Raw genomic sequence first — 17503 nt, 5'->3', positions numbered from 1 at the left:
CTAGATAGTTTGAAGGAAGTGAGTGGGTGGAAATATAAACTGTTGGCCAGCATGATTTCTCTTGTGCCCTCCATGAAGGTTACATCTCTGTGGGTCTGTTATTGTATAATCTAGAAGCAAAACGTATGAGGTGCCTCCCATTACATGCCCTCGGATTGGGCAGCTGGTTCAGCTGACTCACCATGGGTGCGCCCTGGTGGCCAATGACGTCAGGGCGTGGTGTGAGGTTGGCGTGTTCCATGATGCAGGGGGAGGTGATGGAAAGGGGGGCCATGTAGAGGCCCAGTAGAACACTTAGGTAGAGCAGGAGAACCACCACCTGAAACACTGGGGAGGGGGTAGAACACAACATAGATATAGAATTAATAGAAACACTGGGGAGGGTGACGAATAAAACATAGAATGAATAGAATACCCAAGTATATAGAATAGCTTTGGCCGAAAGGCTCAATGTCATGGAATACTTTTTTGCTCGTCACGTTGTCTATTGTATGGAGATGGTCAAGGACATAAATAGCACACTTGAATATAGCTTCTTTATGTGCAAGAAGACCATTCACAGAATGTTTCTAAACATTTTACGTGGCCAGTTTGGGTTGAGATACAGTACCAGTCAAAAGTTTGGACACACCTACTCATTCAAAGGTTTTTATTTATCTTTACTATTTTCTACATTGTAAAATCAGCAAAAAAACATCCTCACTGGCAACTGCGTTTATTTTCAGCAAACTTTACGTGTAAATATTTTTATGAAAATAACAAAATTCAACAACTGAGACAAACCGAACAAGTTCCTAGCAGAAATGGAATAATGTGTCCCTGAACAAAGGGGTGGTCAAAATCAAAAGTCAGTCAGTATCTGGTTTGGCCACCAGCTTCATTAAGTACTGCAGTGCATCTCCTCCTTTTGGACTGCACCAGCTTTGCTAGTTCTTGCTGTGAGATGTTACACCACTCTTCCACCAAGGAACCTGCACGTTCCCAGACATTTCTAGGGGGAATGGCCCTAGCCCAACAGGTCCCAGACGTGCTCAATGGGATTGAGATCCGGGCTCTTCACTGACCATGACAGAACACTGACAGTCCTGTCTTGCAGGAAATCACGCACAGAACAGGCAGTATGGCTGGTGACATTGTCATGCTGAAGGTTCATGTCAGGTTGAGCCTGCAGGAAGGGTACCACATGAGGGAGGAGGATGTCTTCCCTGTAACACACAGCATTGAGAATGCCTGCAATGACAAGCACAGTCCGATGATGCTGTGACACACCGCACCCAGACCATGACGGACCCTCCACCTCCAAATCGATCCCGCTCCAGAGTACAGGCCTTGTTGTAAACGCTCATTCCATCGATGATAAACGTGAATCCGATCATCACCCCTGGGTGAGACAAAACCACGACTCGTCAGTGAAGAGCACTTTTTGCCAGTCCTGTCTGGTCCAGCGACAGAGGTTTGTGGCCATAGGCGACATTGTTGCCGGTCATGTCCTGCATTACAACAGGCTTACAAGCCCTCAGTCCAGCCTCTCTCAGCCTATTGCGGACAGTCTGAGCACTGATGGAGGAATTGTGCTTTCCTGGTGTAACTCAGGGAGTTGTTGTTGCCATCCTGAATCTGTCCCGCAGGTGTGATGTTCAGATGTACTGATCCTGTGCAGGTGTTGTACACGTGGTCTGCCACTGCGAGGATGATCAGCTGTCTCCCTGTAGTGCTGTCTTAAGTGTCTCACAGTACGGACATTGCAATTTATTGCCCTGGCCACATCTGCAGTCCTCATGCCTCCTTGCAGCATGCCTAAGGCACGTTCAAAAAAATGATCAGGGACCCTGGGCATCTTTCTTTTGGTGTTTTTCCAGAAAGGCCTCTTTAGTGTCCTAAGTTTTCATAACTGTGACCTTAATTGCCTACACTCTGTAAGCTGTTAGTGTCTTAACGACCATCCCACAGGTGCAGGTTCATTAATTATTTATGGTTCATTAATTATTTATGGTTCATTGAACAAGCTTGGGAAACAGTGTTTAAACCCTTTACAATGAAGATCTGTGAAGTTTTGAATTTTTATGAATTATCTTTGAAAGACAGGGTCCTGAAAAGGGACGTTTCTTTTTTTGCTGAGTTTAGAATAATAGTGAAGACATCAAAAGTGTGAAATTACGCATATGGAATCATGTAGTAACCATAATTGATCAACCAAATCAACATATTTAATAATTGAGATTCTTCAAAATAGCCACCGCCTTGATGACAGCTTTGAACACCATTGGCATTCTCTCAACCAACTTCACCTGAAATGCTCTTGAAGGAGTTCCCACATATGCTGAGCACTTGTTGGCTGCTTTTCCTTAACTCTGCGGTCCAACTCATCCCAAACTATCTCAATTGGGTTGAGGTCGAGTGAGCGTGGAGGCCAGGTCATCTGATGCAGCACTCAATCACTCTCCTTCTTGGTCAAATAGCCCTTACACAGCCTGGAGGTGTGTTGGGTCATTGTCCTGTTGAAAAACAAATGATATTCCCACTAAGTGCAAATCAGATATGATAGCGTATCACTGCAAAATGCTGTGGTTGCCATACTGGTTAAGTGTACCTTGAATTCTAAATAAATCCCTGACAGTGTCACCAGCAAAGCACCCCCACACCTCCTCTATGCTTCACGGTGGGAACCACACATGTGGAGATCATCCGTTCACCTACTCTACGTCTCACAGATACGGAGGATGAAACCAAAAATCTAAAATTTGGACAGATTTCCACCGGTCTATTGTCCATTGCTCGTGTTTCTAAGCCCATTATTGGTGTCTTTTAGTAGGTTTCTTTGCAGTAATTCGACCATGAAGGCCTGATTCACGCAGTCTCCTCTGAACAGTTGATGCTGAGACGTGTCTGTTACTTGAACCATGTGAAGCATTTATTTGGGCTGCAATTGCTGAGGCTGTTAATTCTAATGAACTCATCCTCTGCAGGGGTAACTCTGGGTCTTCCTTTCCTGTGGCAGTCCTCATGAGAGCCAGTTTCATCATAGCGCTTGATGGTTTCTGCGACTGCACTTGAAGAAACTTTGAAAGTTCTTGACATTTTCCGAATTGACTGACCTTCAGGTCTTAAAGTAATGATGGACTGTCGATTCTCTTTGCTCATTTGAGCTGTTCTTGCCCAAATATGGACTTGATCTTTTACCAAATAAGGCTATCTTCTGTATACCAACCCTACCTTGTCACAACACAAATGACAGGCTTAAACACATTGAGAAGGAAAGAAATTCAACAAATTAACTTTTTACAATTGAAATGCACTCCAGGCTGATCAAGGTTTTACTGCTAACCTACAAAGCATTACATGGGCTTGCTCCTACCCATCTCTCTGATTTGGTCCTGCCGTACATACGTTTACATTTAAGTCATTTAGCAGACGCTCTTATCCAGAGCGACTTACAAATTGGTGAATTCACCTTCTGACATCGTACGCAACGGTCACAAGACGCAGGCCTCCTAATTGTCCCTAGAATTTCTAAGCAAACAGCTGGAGGCAGGGCTTTCTCCTATAGAGCTCCATTTTTATGGAGCGGTCTGCCTACCCATGTCAGAGACGCAAACTCGGTCTCAACCTTTAAGCCTTTACTGAAGACTCATCTCTTCAGTGGGTCATATGACTGAGTGTAGTCTGGCCCAGGAGTGGGAAGGTGAACGGAAAGGCTCTGGAGCAACGAACCGCCCTTGCTGTCTCTGCCTGGCCGGTTCCCCTCTTTCTACTGGGATTCTCTGCCTCTAACCCTATTACAGGGGCTGAGTCACTCGCTTACTGGGGCTCTCTCATGCCGTCCCTGGAAGGGGTGCGTCACCTGAGTGGGTTGATTCACTGATGTGGTCATCCTGTCTGGGTTGGCGCCCCCCCTTGGGTTGTGCCATGGCGGAGATCTTTGTGGGCTATACTCAGCCTCGTCTCAGGATGGTAAGTTGGTGGTTGAAGATATCCCTCTAGTGGTGTGGGGGCTGTGCTTTGGCAAAGTGGGTGGGGTTATATCCTTTCTCTTTGGCCCTGTTCGGGGGTGTCCTCGGATGGGGCCACAGTGTCTCCTGTCACAGCCTCCAGTATTTATGCTGCAGTAGTTTGTGTCGGGGGGCTGGGGTCAGTTTGTTATATCTGGAGTACTTCTCCTGTCCTATTCGGTGTCCTGTGTGAATCTAAGTGTGCGTTCTCTAATTCTCTCCTTCTCTTTCTTTCTCTCTCTCGGAGGACCTGAGCCCTAGGACTACATGACATGATGACTCCTTGCTGTCCCCAGTCCACCTGACCATGCTGCTGCTCCAGTTTCAACTGTTCTGCCTTATTATTATTCGACCATGCTGGTCATTTATGAACATTTGAACATCTTGGCCATGTTCTGTTATAATCTCCACCCGGCACAGCCAGAAGAGGACTGGCCACCCCACATAGCCTAGGTTTCTTCCTAGGTTTTGGCCTTTCTAGGGAGTTTCCTAGCCACCGTGCTTCTAAACCTGCATTGCTTGCTGTTTGGGGTTTTAGGCTGGGTTTCTGTTCAGCACTTTGAGATATCAGCTGATGTACGAAGGGCTATATAAATACATTTGATTTGATTTTGATTGAAGACATGAAGCTGAGTGAGAGAATGCCAAGAGTGTGCAAAGCTGTCATCAATGCAAAGGGTGGCCATTTGAATATAAAATACACTGCTCAAAAAAATAAAGGGAGCACTTAAACAACACAATGTAACTCCAAGTCAATCACACTTCTGTGAAATCAAACTGTCCACTTAGGAAGCAACACTGATTGACAATAAATTGCACATGCTGTTGTGCAAATGGAATAGACAACAGGTGGAAAATATAGGCATTTAGCAAGACACCCCCAATAAAGTAGTGGTTCTGCAGGTGGTGACCAGACCACTTCTCAGTTTCTATGCTTCCTGGCTGATGTTTTGGTCACTTTTGAATGCTGGCGGTGCTTTCACTCTCGTGGTAGCATGAGACGGAGTCTACAACCCACACAAGTGGCTCAGGTAGTGCAGCTCATCCAGGATGGCACATCAATGCGAGCTGTGGCAAGAAGGTTTGCTGTGTCTGTCAGCGTAGTGGCCAGAGCATGGAGGCGCTACCAGGAGACAGGCCAGTACATCAGGAGATGTGGAGGAGGCCGTAGGAGGGCAACAACCCAGCAGCAGGACCGCTACCTCCGCCTTTGTGCAAGGAGGAGCAGGAGGAGCACTGCCAGAGCCCTGCAAAATTACCTCCAGCAGGCCACAAATGTGCATGTGTCTGCTCAAACGGTCAGAAACAGACTCCATGAGGGTGGTATGAAGGCCTGACGTCCACAGGTGGGGGTTGTGCTTACAGCACAACACCGTGCAGGACGTTTGGCATTTGCTGGAGAACACCAAGATTGGCAAATTAGCCACTGTCGCCCTGTGCTCTTCACAGATGAAAGCAGGTTCACACTGAGCACGTGGCAGACGTGACAGAGTCTGGAGACACCGTGGAAAACGTTCTGCTGCCTGCAAAATGATCCTCCAGCATGACCGATTTGGCGGTGGGTCAGTCATGGTGTGGGGTGGCATTTCTTTGGGTGGCCCGCACAGCCTTCCATGTGCTCGCCAGAGGTAGCCTGACTGCCATTAGGTACCGAGATGAGATCCTCAGACACCTTTTGAGACCCTATGCTGGTGCGGTTGGCCCTGGGTTCCTCCTAATGCAAGACCATGCTAGACCTCATGTGGCTGGAGTGTGTCAGCAGTTCCTGCAAGAGGAAGGCATTGATGCTATGGACTGGCCCGCCCGTTCCCCAGACCTTAATCCAATTGAGCACATCTGGGACATCATGTCTCGCTCCATCCACCAACGCCACGTTGCACCACAGACTGTCCAGGAGTTGACGGATGCTTTAGTTCAGGTCTGGGAGGAGATCCCTCAGGAGACCATCCGCCACCTCATCAGGAGCATGCCCAGACGTTGTAGGGAGGTCATACAGGCACGTGGAGGCCACACACACTACTGAGCCTCATTTTGACTTGTTTTAAGGACATTACATCAAAGTTGGATCAGCCTGTAGTGTGGTTTTTCACTTTAATTTTGAGTGGGACTCCAAATCAAGACCTCCATGGGTTGATCAATTTGATTTCCATTGATAATGTTTGTGTGATTTTGTTGCCAGCACATTCAACTATGTAAAGAAAAAAGTATTTACTAAGAATAGTTCATTCATTCAGATCTAGGATGTGTTATTTTAGTGTTCCTTTATTTTGTATATTTGTTTATTTATTTAACTAGGCAAGTCAGTTAAGAACAACAAGGCCTCCTGTGGGGACGGGGATTAAAAATATGACATCACGACAAGAGAGACAACACTACATAAAGAAAGACCTAAGACAACATAGCATGGCAGCAACATATGACAGCATGATAGCAACACAACATGACAACATGGCAGTAACATGGTAGGAGCACAAAACAGGGTACAAACATTATTGGGCACAGACAAGGCAGAGACAACAATACATCACGCAAAGCAGCCACAACTGTCAGTAAGAGTGTCCATGATTGAGTCTTTGAATGAAGAGATTGAGATAACTGTACAGTTTAACACTTTTTTGGTTACTACATGATTCCATGTGTGATTTTTCATAGTCTTGATGTCTTCACTATTATTCTACAATGTAGAAAATAGTAAAAATAAAGAAAAACCCTTGAATGAGTAGGTGTGTGCAAACTGACTGGAACTGTATATATGGTGTCAAAGCCAGCCAGTCTCTAGCCACACTTTCTCATTATCCATCTCTGTGTGCTGTACTGCAGGTAAGTGATGATTAATGTAGCTAGAGTACATCCCTCACACAGGAGGTCGGATTCATTTCAAGGTCAGTGCTTAGGCCAGATTGACTGCGTCAGAAGAACTCTTGTTACAAAGCTGAAAGCCTTCACCCTCTGCCCTCAGAACCTCTCTGGCATTCAGACAGAGGTCCGCCAGCTAGCTACACAGCTAACCTCACATCCAGGCACCATTGACCCCTGTAAGCCACAGGGGACCACAGGCTAATGTCTGTTACACTTAGAATATATGTTTATGTTAAAGAGACATATACTGTATTTCAATAAGATTAGCCTGTAAAAATGAATAAATTAGTTGTTTTTTATTGCAGCGATATTACAGCATTAATAATGTGAGTTACTGTGAGAGTAAACAGACTGCTCAGGCATTGTCCTTTCACAGAAATCCACTGTTCTACCCAAATACAAAGTATAAAAAATGGAAATGGAGTGTCTATAAACTACAACTGAATATTCATGAAAGTTGTTTGCCTCCAGGAACAACAGCAATGACGATTCCGTATTTAATCGAGGGGATCTCAAAGCACCTCAAACACTACTTTGCCTCTCTTGTACTAGTCTGACAGATTTAAAGGAAGGCAGAAATACCCCAGTACTTGATGTCTAACTGGCCGTGTCAACAGACCTCAGGGGCCTAATAATGACCTGTGGACTGGTGGTGTCACGTGAGGCCAGAAGAATGCCTAGTATCCCTGCCACTCTGACAGGGGCTTGCCCTATTGTGTACATGGGGTTAATCATTTAACACCCACAGCTCTATGAGGCTGTTAAGCCGTCTGACAGTAGTAGCTGAGCTTTGATCAGTGAGGTGGGAGTCAGTAACATGGTCTAGTGTTGTCACGATAACCAGATTCATTAGTATCATAATACTCAATACCAAAACGATACCATGGCAACAAAAAAATGATGCGTATTAGCTAAAGTCAGAATAACCACGGGCTTTATTTATTTTTAACATTGAATATGTTGATAACTGGTAGAACTAATATAACAAATACAATATCTTCTATTCTATATTCAATTTCTTGCTAAAATAAAACACCATATTAAATAACACAAGAATAACTTAAATGTTCCTGATGCCTAACTATATCGGACTCCCAGAGCAGACAGCTTCTGAAGCTATGCAGGGTTGGTCCTGGTCAGTCCCTGGATGGGAGACCAGATGCTGCTGGAAGTGGTGTTGGAGGGCCAGTAGGAGGCACTCTTTCCTCTGGTCTAAAAAAAATATCCCAATACCCCAGTGCAGTGATTGGGGACACTGCCCTGTGTAGGGTGCAGTCTTTCGGATGGGACATTAAACGGGTGTCCTGACTCTGAGGTCATTAAAGATCCCATGGCACTTATCGTAAGAGTAGGGGTGTTAACCCCGGTGTCCTGGCTAAATTCCCAAGCTATCCTTGGGAATTTGGTCACCTAATCACCCCCAAATTACAATTGGCTCATTCATCCCCCTCCTCTCCCCTGTAACTATTCCCCAGGTCGTTGCTGTAAATTAGAACGTGTTCTCAGTCAACTTACCTGGTAAAATATATATTTTTTTAAAGGGTTAATTTTATAATCTATGGCCATAATACTGGTTCAAATTACATTCATTAGACCTGAAATTCATAACAGCTAAATAATATAATAAATGAATAGTTTAGTTCCAAAACGACATAAAAAAAACACTTTAAAGATAATTTCTGAAGATTCTATATTGCAAAAGTCTACACGCCATAGAAGTACAATGGAATTTACACAGTATACTATGATTCCCAAAGTGCATTTCACTTCCCATGGTGCAATGGGCTGCTGGCTGGCTAGTGGCTACTGCTAGCAAGCCCGGACAAACGTAAATTAGTTTAAATATATTGTGGTCAAGTTATGAGTGTTAATTATTTTTGTCACTGAGCAAATTTCAGGTCCACTGAGCGCAAACTTGAACGTTGTGAAAGTTCTGTGCAACTTCGAGCACAAGTTTACTGTGAACACTGAAGCTAAATTGCAGTTAACAGTGGCCAAGTAGGCTACTGTGGCCAAGTAGGCTACTGTGGCCAAGTACGCTACTGTGGCCAAGTAGGCTACTGTGGCCAAGTAGGCTACTGTGGCCAAGTAGGCTACTGTGGCCAAGTAGGCTACTGTGGCCAAGTAGCCTACTGTGGCCAAGTAGGCTACTGTGGCTATTTTATCATAATGTAGGCCTACCAGAGTGGCCTACATTCAAAAACAATGAATAAATTGCATTCCATAACATTTCAAATAAATTTTTATTTGTCATGAGCCGAATACAACAGGTGTAGTTGACCTTATGGTGAAATGCTTACTTAAATGCATTGTTGGTTAAGAGCTTGTAAGAAAAAATATCTACTAAATAAACAAAATTAAAATATAAACTAGCAACAATAAAATAACAAGGCTATATACAGGGGGTACAGGTACTGAATTAATGTGCGGGGGTACAGGTTAGTCAAGATAGGTAGGGGTAAAGTGACTATGCATAGATAATAAGCATCAGGTAGCAGCTGCGTAAAAAAACAGGAAGCTTGGCCCCAGTGAAGTACTGGGCCGTACGCACTACCCTCTGTAGCACCTTGCGGTCTGAGGCCGAGCAGTTACCATACCAGGTGGTGATGCAACCAGTCAGGATGCTCTCGATGGTGCAGCTGTAGAACGTTTTGAGGATCTGAGGACCCTTGCCAATTTTTACATGGAAATAGCTGTTCTATCATTCAGTCTACTGTAGCAGCCAGAGTGTGGTGTTCAATTAGGCCTACGTTCCATGAGACTTTTGAAAAAAACATGCAGGGCGCGACATTAAGATTGGAAAGCAGCTGCGGTCATCCCCCACTTCAAAGGGGGGGGGGCACTCTTGACCAAACTGCTACAGACCTATATCTATCCTACCATGCCTTCCTAAGGTCTTCGAAAGCCAAGTCAACAAACAGATTACGGACCATTTCGAATCTCACCATACCTTCTCTGCTATGCAATCTGGTTTCAGAGCTGGTCACGGGTGCACCTCAGCCACGCTCAAGGTCCTAAACTATATCTTAACCGCCATCGATAAGAAACATTACTGTGCAGCCGTATTCATTGATCTGGCCAAGGCTTTTGACTGTCAATCACCACATCCTCATCGGCAGACTCGACAGCCTTGGTTTCTCAAATGATTGCCTCGCCTGGTTCACCAACTACTTCTCTGATTGAGTTCAGTGTGTCAAATTGGAGGGTCTGCTGTCCGGACCTCTGGCAGTCTCTATGGGGTGCCACAGGGTTCAATTCTTGTACCGACTCTCTTCTTTGTATACATCAATGAGGTCGCTCTTGCTGCTGGTGAGTCTCTGATCCACCTCTACGCAGACGACACCATTCTGTATACTTCTGGCCCTTCTTTGGACACTTAACAACCCTCCAGGCAAGCTTCAATGCCATACAACTCTCCTTCCGTGGCATCCAATTGCTCTTAAATACAAGTAAAACTAAATGCATGCTCTTCAACCGATCGCTACCTGCACCTGCCCGCCTGTCCAACATCACTACTCTGGATGGCTCTGACTTAGAATACGTGGACAACTACAAATACTTAGGTGTCTGGTTAGACTGTAAACTCTCCTTCCAGACCCATATCAAAACATCTCCAATCCAAAGTTAAATCTAGAATTGGCTTCCTATTTCACAACAAAGCATCCTTCACTCATGCTGCCAAACATACCCTTGTAAAACTGACCATCCTACCAATCCTCAACTTTGGCGATGTCATTTACAAAATAGCCTCCAATACCCTACTCAACAAATTGGATGCAGTCTATCACAGTGCAGTCCGTTTTGTCACCAAAGCCCCATATACTACCCACCATTGCGACCTGTACGCTCTCGTTGGCTGGCCTTCGCTTCATACTCGTCGCCAAACCCACTGGCTCCATGTCATCTACAAGACCCTGCTAGGTAAAGTCCCCCCTTATCTCAGCTCGCTGGTCACCATAGCATCTCCCACCTGTAGCACACGCTCCAGCAGGTATATCTCTCTAAACCAATTCTTTCTTTGGCCGCCTCTCCTTCCAGTTCTCTGCTGCCAATGACTGGAACGAACTACAAAAATCTCTGAAACTGGAAACAATTATCTCCCTCACTAGCTTTAAGCACCAACTGTCAGAGCAGCTCACAGATTACTGCACCTGTACATAGCCCACCTATAATTTAGCCCAAACAACTACCTCTTTCCCTACTGTATTTATTTTACTCCTTTGCACATTCTTCCACTGCAAATCTACCATTCCAGTGTTTTACTTGCTATATTGTATTTACTTTGCCACCATGGCCTTATTTTGCCTTTACCTCCCTTATCTCACCTCATTTGCTCACATCGTATATAGACTTGTTTATACTGTATTACTGACTGTATGTTTGTTTACTCCATGTGTAACTCTGTGTCGTTATATGTGTCAAACTGCTTTGCTTTATCTTGGCCAGGTCGCAATTCTAAATGAGAACTTGTTCTCAACTTGCCTACCTGGTTAAATAAAGGTGAAATAAATAAATAAAAAATTAACCTGTTTATCAATTTGTCCTTCAGACAAGGAGGTGACTGAAAATGTTTGTTGTTTGAGGCAAGAAACCATTTTACAAAATAAAATGCATTATTATTCCCATACTATTATTATAGACAATCATACAAATTATGCTTCCCTCTGCCTATTGGCTACTTACCTTATCAAGCCTGCCTCAAAATACAACACTGCCCCTTTAAGACAAAAAAGATCTCTTTACCTGACTCGCTTTTCAAAGAGGTCTAAAAATCTACACGTTTTATGCTCTTGTAGGAAGCTATTACTCTCTATTGTAGACTACAAATGATCTATAACTGGGCTAATAACTCACTAACTAGCAAAGGACAAGAACAAAATGTGCACACGTAGCTGCATGCAGCTCTTGCGTTGATCTCCAAACAAGCGCATCTACTCATGACCACAGCTGTAAACACAGTCCAGTTCAAAGTAAATGACACAGATCCATATATAGCAATGGTGTATTTGCATATAGGCCAACTGCAGCTCTGATTTGTTATGCCGCACCGGTCTGGGTAGAGTAAGAGCTGAGTCGTGCATGTCAACGCAATAGAAACCTACTCCTATGCATTCTGCTTTCAACAAAATTGAAAGTGACTAATATTGCGTTGATTCAATCAGAATTGCCACAGTAAAGGGAAAAGTTGATAGTTAACACTAACAGGGAAAACTCTAGAAAGTTGAGTAAAGTTCAATCTTGTCCTTGTCTCCAGCTGATAGATCTTCTGCACAGCAGTCCCAGGGGACCATTGGTATATTTTAATGAATGTCTCGAACAACCTTCTGGCTAAAGCCCAGCATGCCATCGACTGGGCCACAAAAGCATCCTCCAGTGGCAGTGGATATCCTCGCTCATAAACCAGGGTTGCTACACAACTCCCTCCTTTCAAAGAGCACGTCCTCACGCTAGACCTCACAGGACTCCGTCTTACAGGAAAATGTTCACCGGCCAACACACACTGTCGTGGATGTGAGGTCCGATCACTTCCGACACCAATGTAACAAAACCAATGTAATGAACCCTCAACCTTATGGCCCGAAGCCCAGCCAGCCATCTACTGTGCCACAAAATCATGCTCGAGTGGCAGAGTCGATATCATGTTCATGTCATTGTCACTGAAAAATAATAAAACTTTAGTAGAATAACGACAAAGTTACAATGCAAATGTCATGTGTAAAATTGCTTATTTTTTATGTTGTTCTGGAACTAAACCTCCCTTGCACTCTGTTTTGTAACACCTTTTTCTTAGTTGTTTGCCCACATCTGCTCTGCAAGCTAAGTATTCCCATAGTTCACCCCTGCAGCCAGTTTTGTCAACAAGCTGCGGGCGTGGAGGTATGCTGTTTTCTTTTGCAGAAGCCATGCTGTCGGCATTTTCTGGCTTGCGCGGTGTCAGCTGGCTAGCTTATTACTGCCCCTTTGAGAAGATTCAAACAAATTACTAGACAGACTCGATCCTCTCAATCCTTAGATGGTGCGAGACACATTTGAGAGAAGAACCAAAAGTAACAAATGCTAGTACCGGGAAAATGTTCATGTTCTAGTATTTAAAAAATTCAGTATAGGATTTTCAGTATAGCATGCAACACTAAAATGGTCAGTAACAGAGTCCGGGTCAGGTCTTACTTGTTTTCTCGGAGCGGGCAACCTGCCCAGCCACCAGCCAGGCCAGAGCGGTGACAGCCACCAGGGCTCCTAGGTGTAGGAAGGGACCTGTGGCCTGACATCATTCGGTGTTAAAGGTGTGGCATTGCGACAGTCATTCACAGTTGTTAAATGGTACGACATAAACTGAATAATTCAGTGGTAATGGTAGGCTACTGCATGAAGAATTCAATAAAAGTAAATTCACCCCTTGAATCAGTCTTAACACATCTGTTAGATGCATTTCTATATTGAAATAATGTTGCCTTTGTATGTAGTTCAATATAGTCATTAATTAACATGTGATTTATCAAGTATATTACCACATATCAGGAAAGTGTCCTGTATAATACAGTTTGATGCACAGCCCTAAATGGGGACGGGTTTGTTGTTGAACTGACCTGGAGTGATATAGGGATGACTGCCCACTCCTCTCCCCATGTTTGATTGACAGATATGAATCCGATGGCAGTGGTCAGCAGGGCAGTACTGACCCCTATCTATGGGGGCAAACAGAGTGTTACAGACCATCGCACGCACACACAGACACACACACAGCTCCCCCAGGCTAACCATTCCAACCCTCTGTAGTGTGTTTGGCCAGATAACAGCACCCTGGGGCATGATGTCACTGCTTTCACAACCCGCAGGAAAACATTAACTCAAATGTGGGGTTCAGGCAGAGTTCGGTTGGCCACTTGAAGACACACACATATTCAGACCCCTTTACTTTTCCCACATTTCTAGGTTAACACCTTAATGTTTTTTTCCCCCCTCAATCTACACACAATACCCAACAATGACAAAGCAAAAACAGGTTTAAAAATGTTTGTTAATACAATATTTAAAAAAAAAACAGAAAATCACATTTACATACACTACCGTTCAAAAGTTGAGTCACTTGGAAATGTTCTTGTTTTAGAAAGAAAAACACAGTGTGTCCATTAAAGTAACATCAAATTGATCAGAAATACAGTGTAGACATTCTTAATGTTGTAAATGACTATTGTAACTGGAAACGGCTGATTTTTAATTGAATATCTAGAAAGGCATACAGAGGCACATAATCAGCAACCATCACTCCTGTGTTCCAATGCCACGTTGTGTTAACTAATCCAAGTTTATTATTTTAAAAAGGCGACTCCGGGATGCTTGCCTTGTTCTTTTGCCCATCTTAATCTTTTCTTGGCCAGTCTGAGATTTGTATTTTCCTTTGCAACTCTGTCTAGAAGGCCAGCATCCTAGAGTCGCCTCTTCACTGTTGACGTTGAGACTGGTGTTTTGCAGGTACTATGTCAGGAAGCTGCCAGTTGAGGACTTGTGAGGTGTTTATTTCTCAAACTAGACACACTAATGTACTTGTCCTCATGCTCAGTTGTGCACTAGGGCCTCCCACTCCTCTATTCTGGTTAGACCCAGTTTGCTATGTTCTGTGACCAGAGTAGTACACAGCACTGTATGAGATCTTCAGTTTGTCAATTTCTCGCATGGAATAGCCTTCATTTCGCAGAACAAGAATAGACTGACGAGTTTCAGAAGAAAGTGTTTTGTTTCTGGCCATTTTGAGCCTGTAATCAAACCCACCAATGCTGATGCTCCAGATACTCAACTAGTCTAAAGAAGGCCAGTTTTATTGCTTCTTTAATCAACAGTTTTCAGCTGTGCTAACATAGTGGGAAGAACAAGTATTTGACACACTGCCGATTTTGCAGGTTTTCCTACAAAGCATGTAGAGGTCTGTAATTTTTATCATAGGTACTACTTCAACTGTGAGAGACAGAATCGAAAACAAAAGTCCAGAAAATCACATTGTATGATAAGTAATTATTTGCGTTTTATTGCATGACATAAGTATTTGATCACCTACCAACCAGTAAGAATTCCGGCTCTCACAGACCTGTTAGTGTATCTTTAAGAAGCCCTCCTGTTCTCCACTCATTACCTGTATTAACTGCACCTGCATTCCGTCTCTCACAGTTGAAGTGTACCTATGATAAAAATTACAGACCTCTACATGCTTTGTAAGTAGGAAAACCTGCAAAATCGGCAGTGTGTCAAATACTTGTTCTCCCCACTGTAATTGCAAAAGGGTTTTCTAATGATCAATCAGCCTTTTAAAATGATGAACTTGGATTAGCTCACACGACGTGGACTTGGAACACAGGAGTGATGGTTGCTGATAATGGGCCTCTGTATGCCTACGTAGATATTCCATTAAAAATCAGCCATTTCCAGCTACAATCGTCATTTACAACATCAACAATGTCTACACTATTTCTGATCAATTTGATGTTATTTTAATGGACAAAAACATTTTTTTCTTTCAAAACAAGGACATTTCTGAGTGACCCCAAACTTTTAAACAGTAGTGTATGTATTCAGACACTTTACTCAGTACACTGTTGAAGCACCTTTACAACCTTGAGTCTTCGGGGTATGATGCTACAAGCTTGGCACACCTGTATTTGGGGAGTTTCTCACATTCTTCTCTGCAGATACTCTCAAGCTCTGTCAGGTTGGATGGGGAGCATTGCTGCACAGCTATTTTCAGGTCTCCAAAGATGTACGATAAGGTTCATGTCTGGGTTCTGGCTGGGCCACTCAAGGACAGTCAGAGACTTGTCACAAATACACTCCTGCGTTGTCTTGGCTGTGTGCTTAGTGTCTTGGTCCCGATGGAAGGTGAGGTCCTGAGCAGGTTTTCATCAAGGATCTCTGTACTTTTCTCCGTTCATCTTTGCCTTGACCCGGACTAGTCTCCCAGTCCTTGCCACTGAAAAACATTGACACAGCATGATGCTGCCACCACCATGCCTCACCATAGGGATGGGTGCCAGGTTTCTTCCAGACATGATGCTTGGCATTTAGGCTAAAAAGTTCAATCTTGGTTTCATTAGAGAATCTTGTTTCATGGTCTGAGAGTCCTTTAGATGGCTATTGGCAAACAAGCAGGCTGTCCTTTACTGAGGAGTGGCTGCTGTCTGGTCACTGCCATAAAGGCCTGATTTGTGTGGTGCTGTAGAGTTGGTTGACCTTCTGGAAGGTGCTCCCATTTCCACAGAGGAACTCTAGAGCTCTGTCAGAGTGACCACTGGGTTCTTGGTCACCTCCCAGACCAAAGTCCTTCTCCCCTGATTGCTCAGATTTGCCAGGCGGCCAGCTCCAGGAAGAGTCTTGGTGGTTCCAAACTTCTTCCATTTAAGAATGGAGGCCACAGTGTTCTTGTGTACCTTCAATATTGCAGAAATGTTTTGGCGCCCTTCCAGATCTGTGCCTCGACACAATCCTGTCTCTGAGCTCTACAGACAATTTCTTCAACCTCGTGGCTTGGTTTTTGCTCTGACATGCAGTCAACGGTGGGACCTTATATAGACAAGACAAATCATGTCCAAATCAATTGAATTTACCACAGGTGGACTCCAATCAAGTCATAGAAACATCTCAAGGATGCTCAATGAAAACAGGATGAACCTGAGCTCAATTTTGAGTCTCATAGCAAAGAGTCTGAATACTTATTTACACAAGGTATTTAAAAAAAATATTTTTTAATCAGTTTTCGTTTTGTCATTATGGGGTATTGTGTGTAGATTGATGAGGATTATTATTTAAAAAATATATTTTTTACAATAAGGCTGTAACAACAAATTTGGGGAAAAGTCAAGGGTACTTTCCCAAGGCACTGTACATAAACACACCAAAAATCGCACATTTGAGCATTACCTTGTGCAGCCAGTGCAAGTTCAGCTGTTGTCCCACTGCTATGTGGCAAAGTGCTAAAATCTAAAGGAATAGAAACAGATAAATAAATCACATCACGTGGAAATCCACAGCCACCGTTTTCAAAAAAGGTCAACAGCTGCCTGGGCGATCCTAACTGTCACGTGTAGACTTGGCACAGACATGCCTGGCAACATGTTTCTGCCCTGCCAGGTTATACCACTAGCATTACCTGGCTGTTCCCATTGCCTAGACACCATATCAATATCATCTCACAGTGAATGTTTGATGAGATGACAACTCACCATTAAAAATGCAATATAAGTGAAGCCGGCAGCGGTAGTGGCCAGGATTGGAACAGTCCCGTCGATCCACTCTCCAGAACGGTTATATAAAAACCTGTCAAACGGAGCAAAATGGATGGAAGTCAGTTGCACAATAGTAGAGTTTGTAAAATTAACTGGCTGACTATAAATGAGCTAATAGCCGACACTGACGCTTAAACCGGAAGGCCTGAACTCCCAGGGCAGGCATAATGTGTTCTAGTGTCCTTGTCCAGGATCGTAAGCCTTTATTATCCCCATAAAATAAAGCAAACAGAGACAAATAAACACAAAAGAGGGAGCTGTTCAGAGCAAATGGCTGCAGTCCCTTCTTCTCTGTAATGAGTATTGGAGCACAAAGAGATGATGTAATAACTATGTTTCCAAGCACGATTGGTTTTATGGTAACTGTGGGGGAGACATGACTGG

The 17503-nt window shown here is 43.9% G+C and overlaps 1 protein-coding gene across 3 annotated transcripts in view; it reads right to left on the bottom strand.

Moving 5' to 3' along the window:
• LOC135553077 (glycerophosphodiester phosphodiesterase domain-containing protein 5-like) overlaps positions 1-17503 on the bottom strand; it is a 72511-nt gene that overhangs the window by 18296 nt on the left and 36712 nt on the right. For all 3 annotated transcript variants that reach the window (XR_010457550.1, XM_064985169.1, XM_064985170.1), the window contains exons 4-8: positions 17057-17150; positions 16755-16814; positions 13436-13534; positions 13017-13110; positions 182-327 (exon numbers count right to left, since the gene is read on the bottom strand). Coding sequence is in view for 2 of the 3 variants with exons in the window: in XM_064985169.1 (XP_064841241.1) it covers positions 182-327; positions 13017-13110; positions 13436-13534; positions 16755-16814; positions 17057-17150 (493 nt within the window). In the remaining variant the exon portion in view is untranslated. The remainder of the gene's footprint in view (positions 1-181; positions 328-13016; positions 13111-13435; positions 13535-16754; positions 16815-17056; positions 17151-17503) is intronic.

The sequence above is a fragment of the Oncorhynchus masou genome, chromosome 13, assembly GCF_036934945.1.
Source record: "Oncorhynchus masou masou isolate Uvic2021 chromosome 13, UVic_Omas_1.1, whole genome shotgun sequence".
Classification (NCBI taxonomy): domain Eukaryota; kingdom Metazoa; phylum Chordata; class Actinopteri; order Salmoniformes; family Salmonidae; genus Oncorhynchus; species Oncorhynchus masou.
The sequence above is the reverse complement of the archived record's forward strand: the minus strand, read 5'-3'. Positions and strand labels throughout refer to the sequence as shown.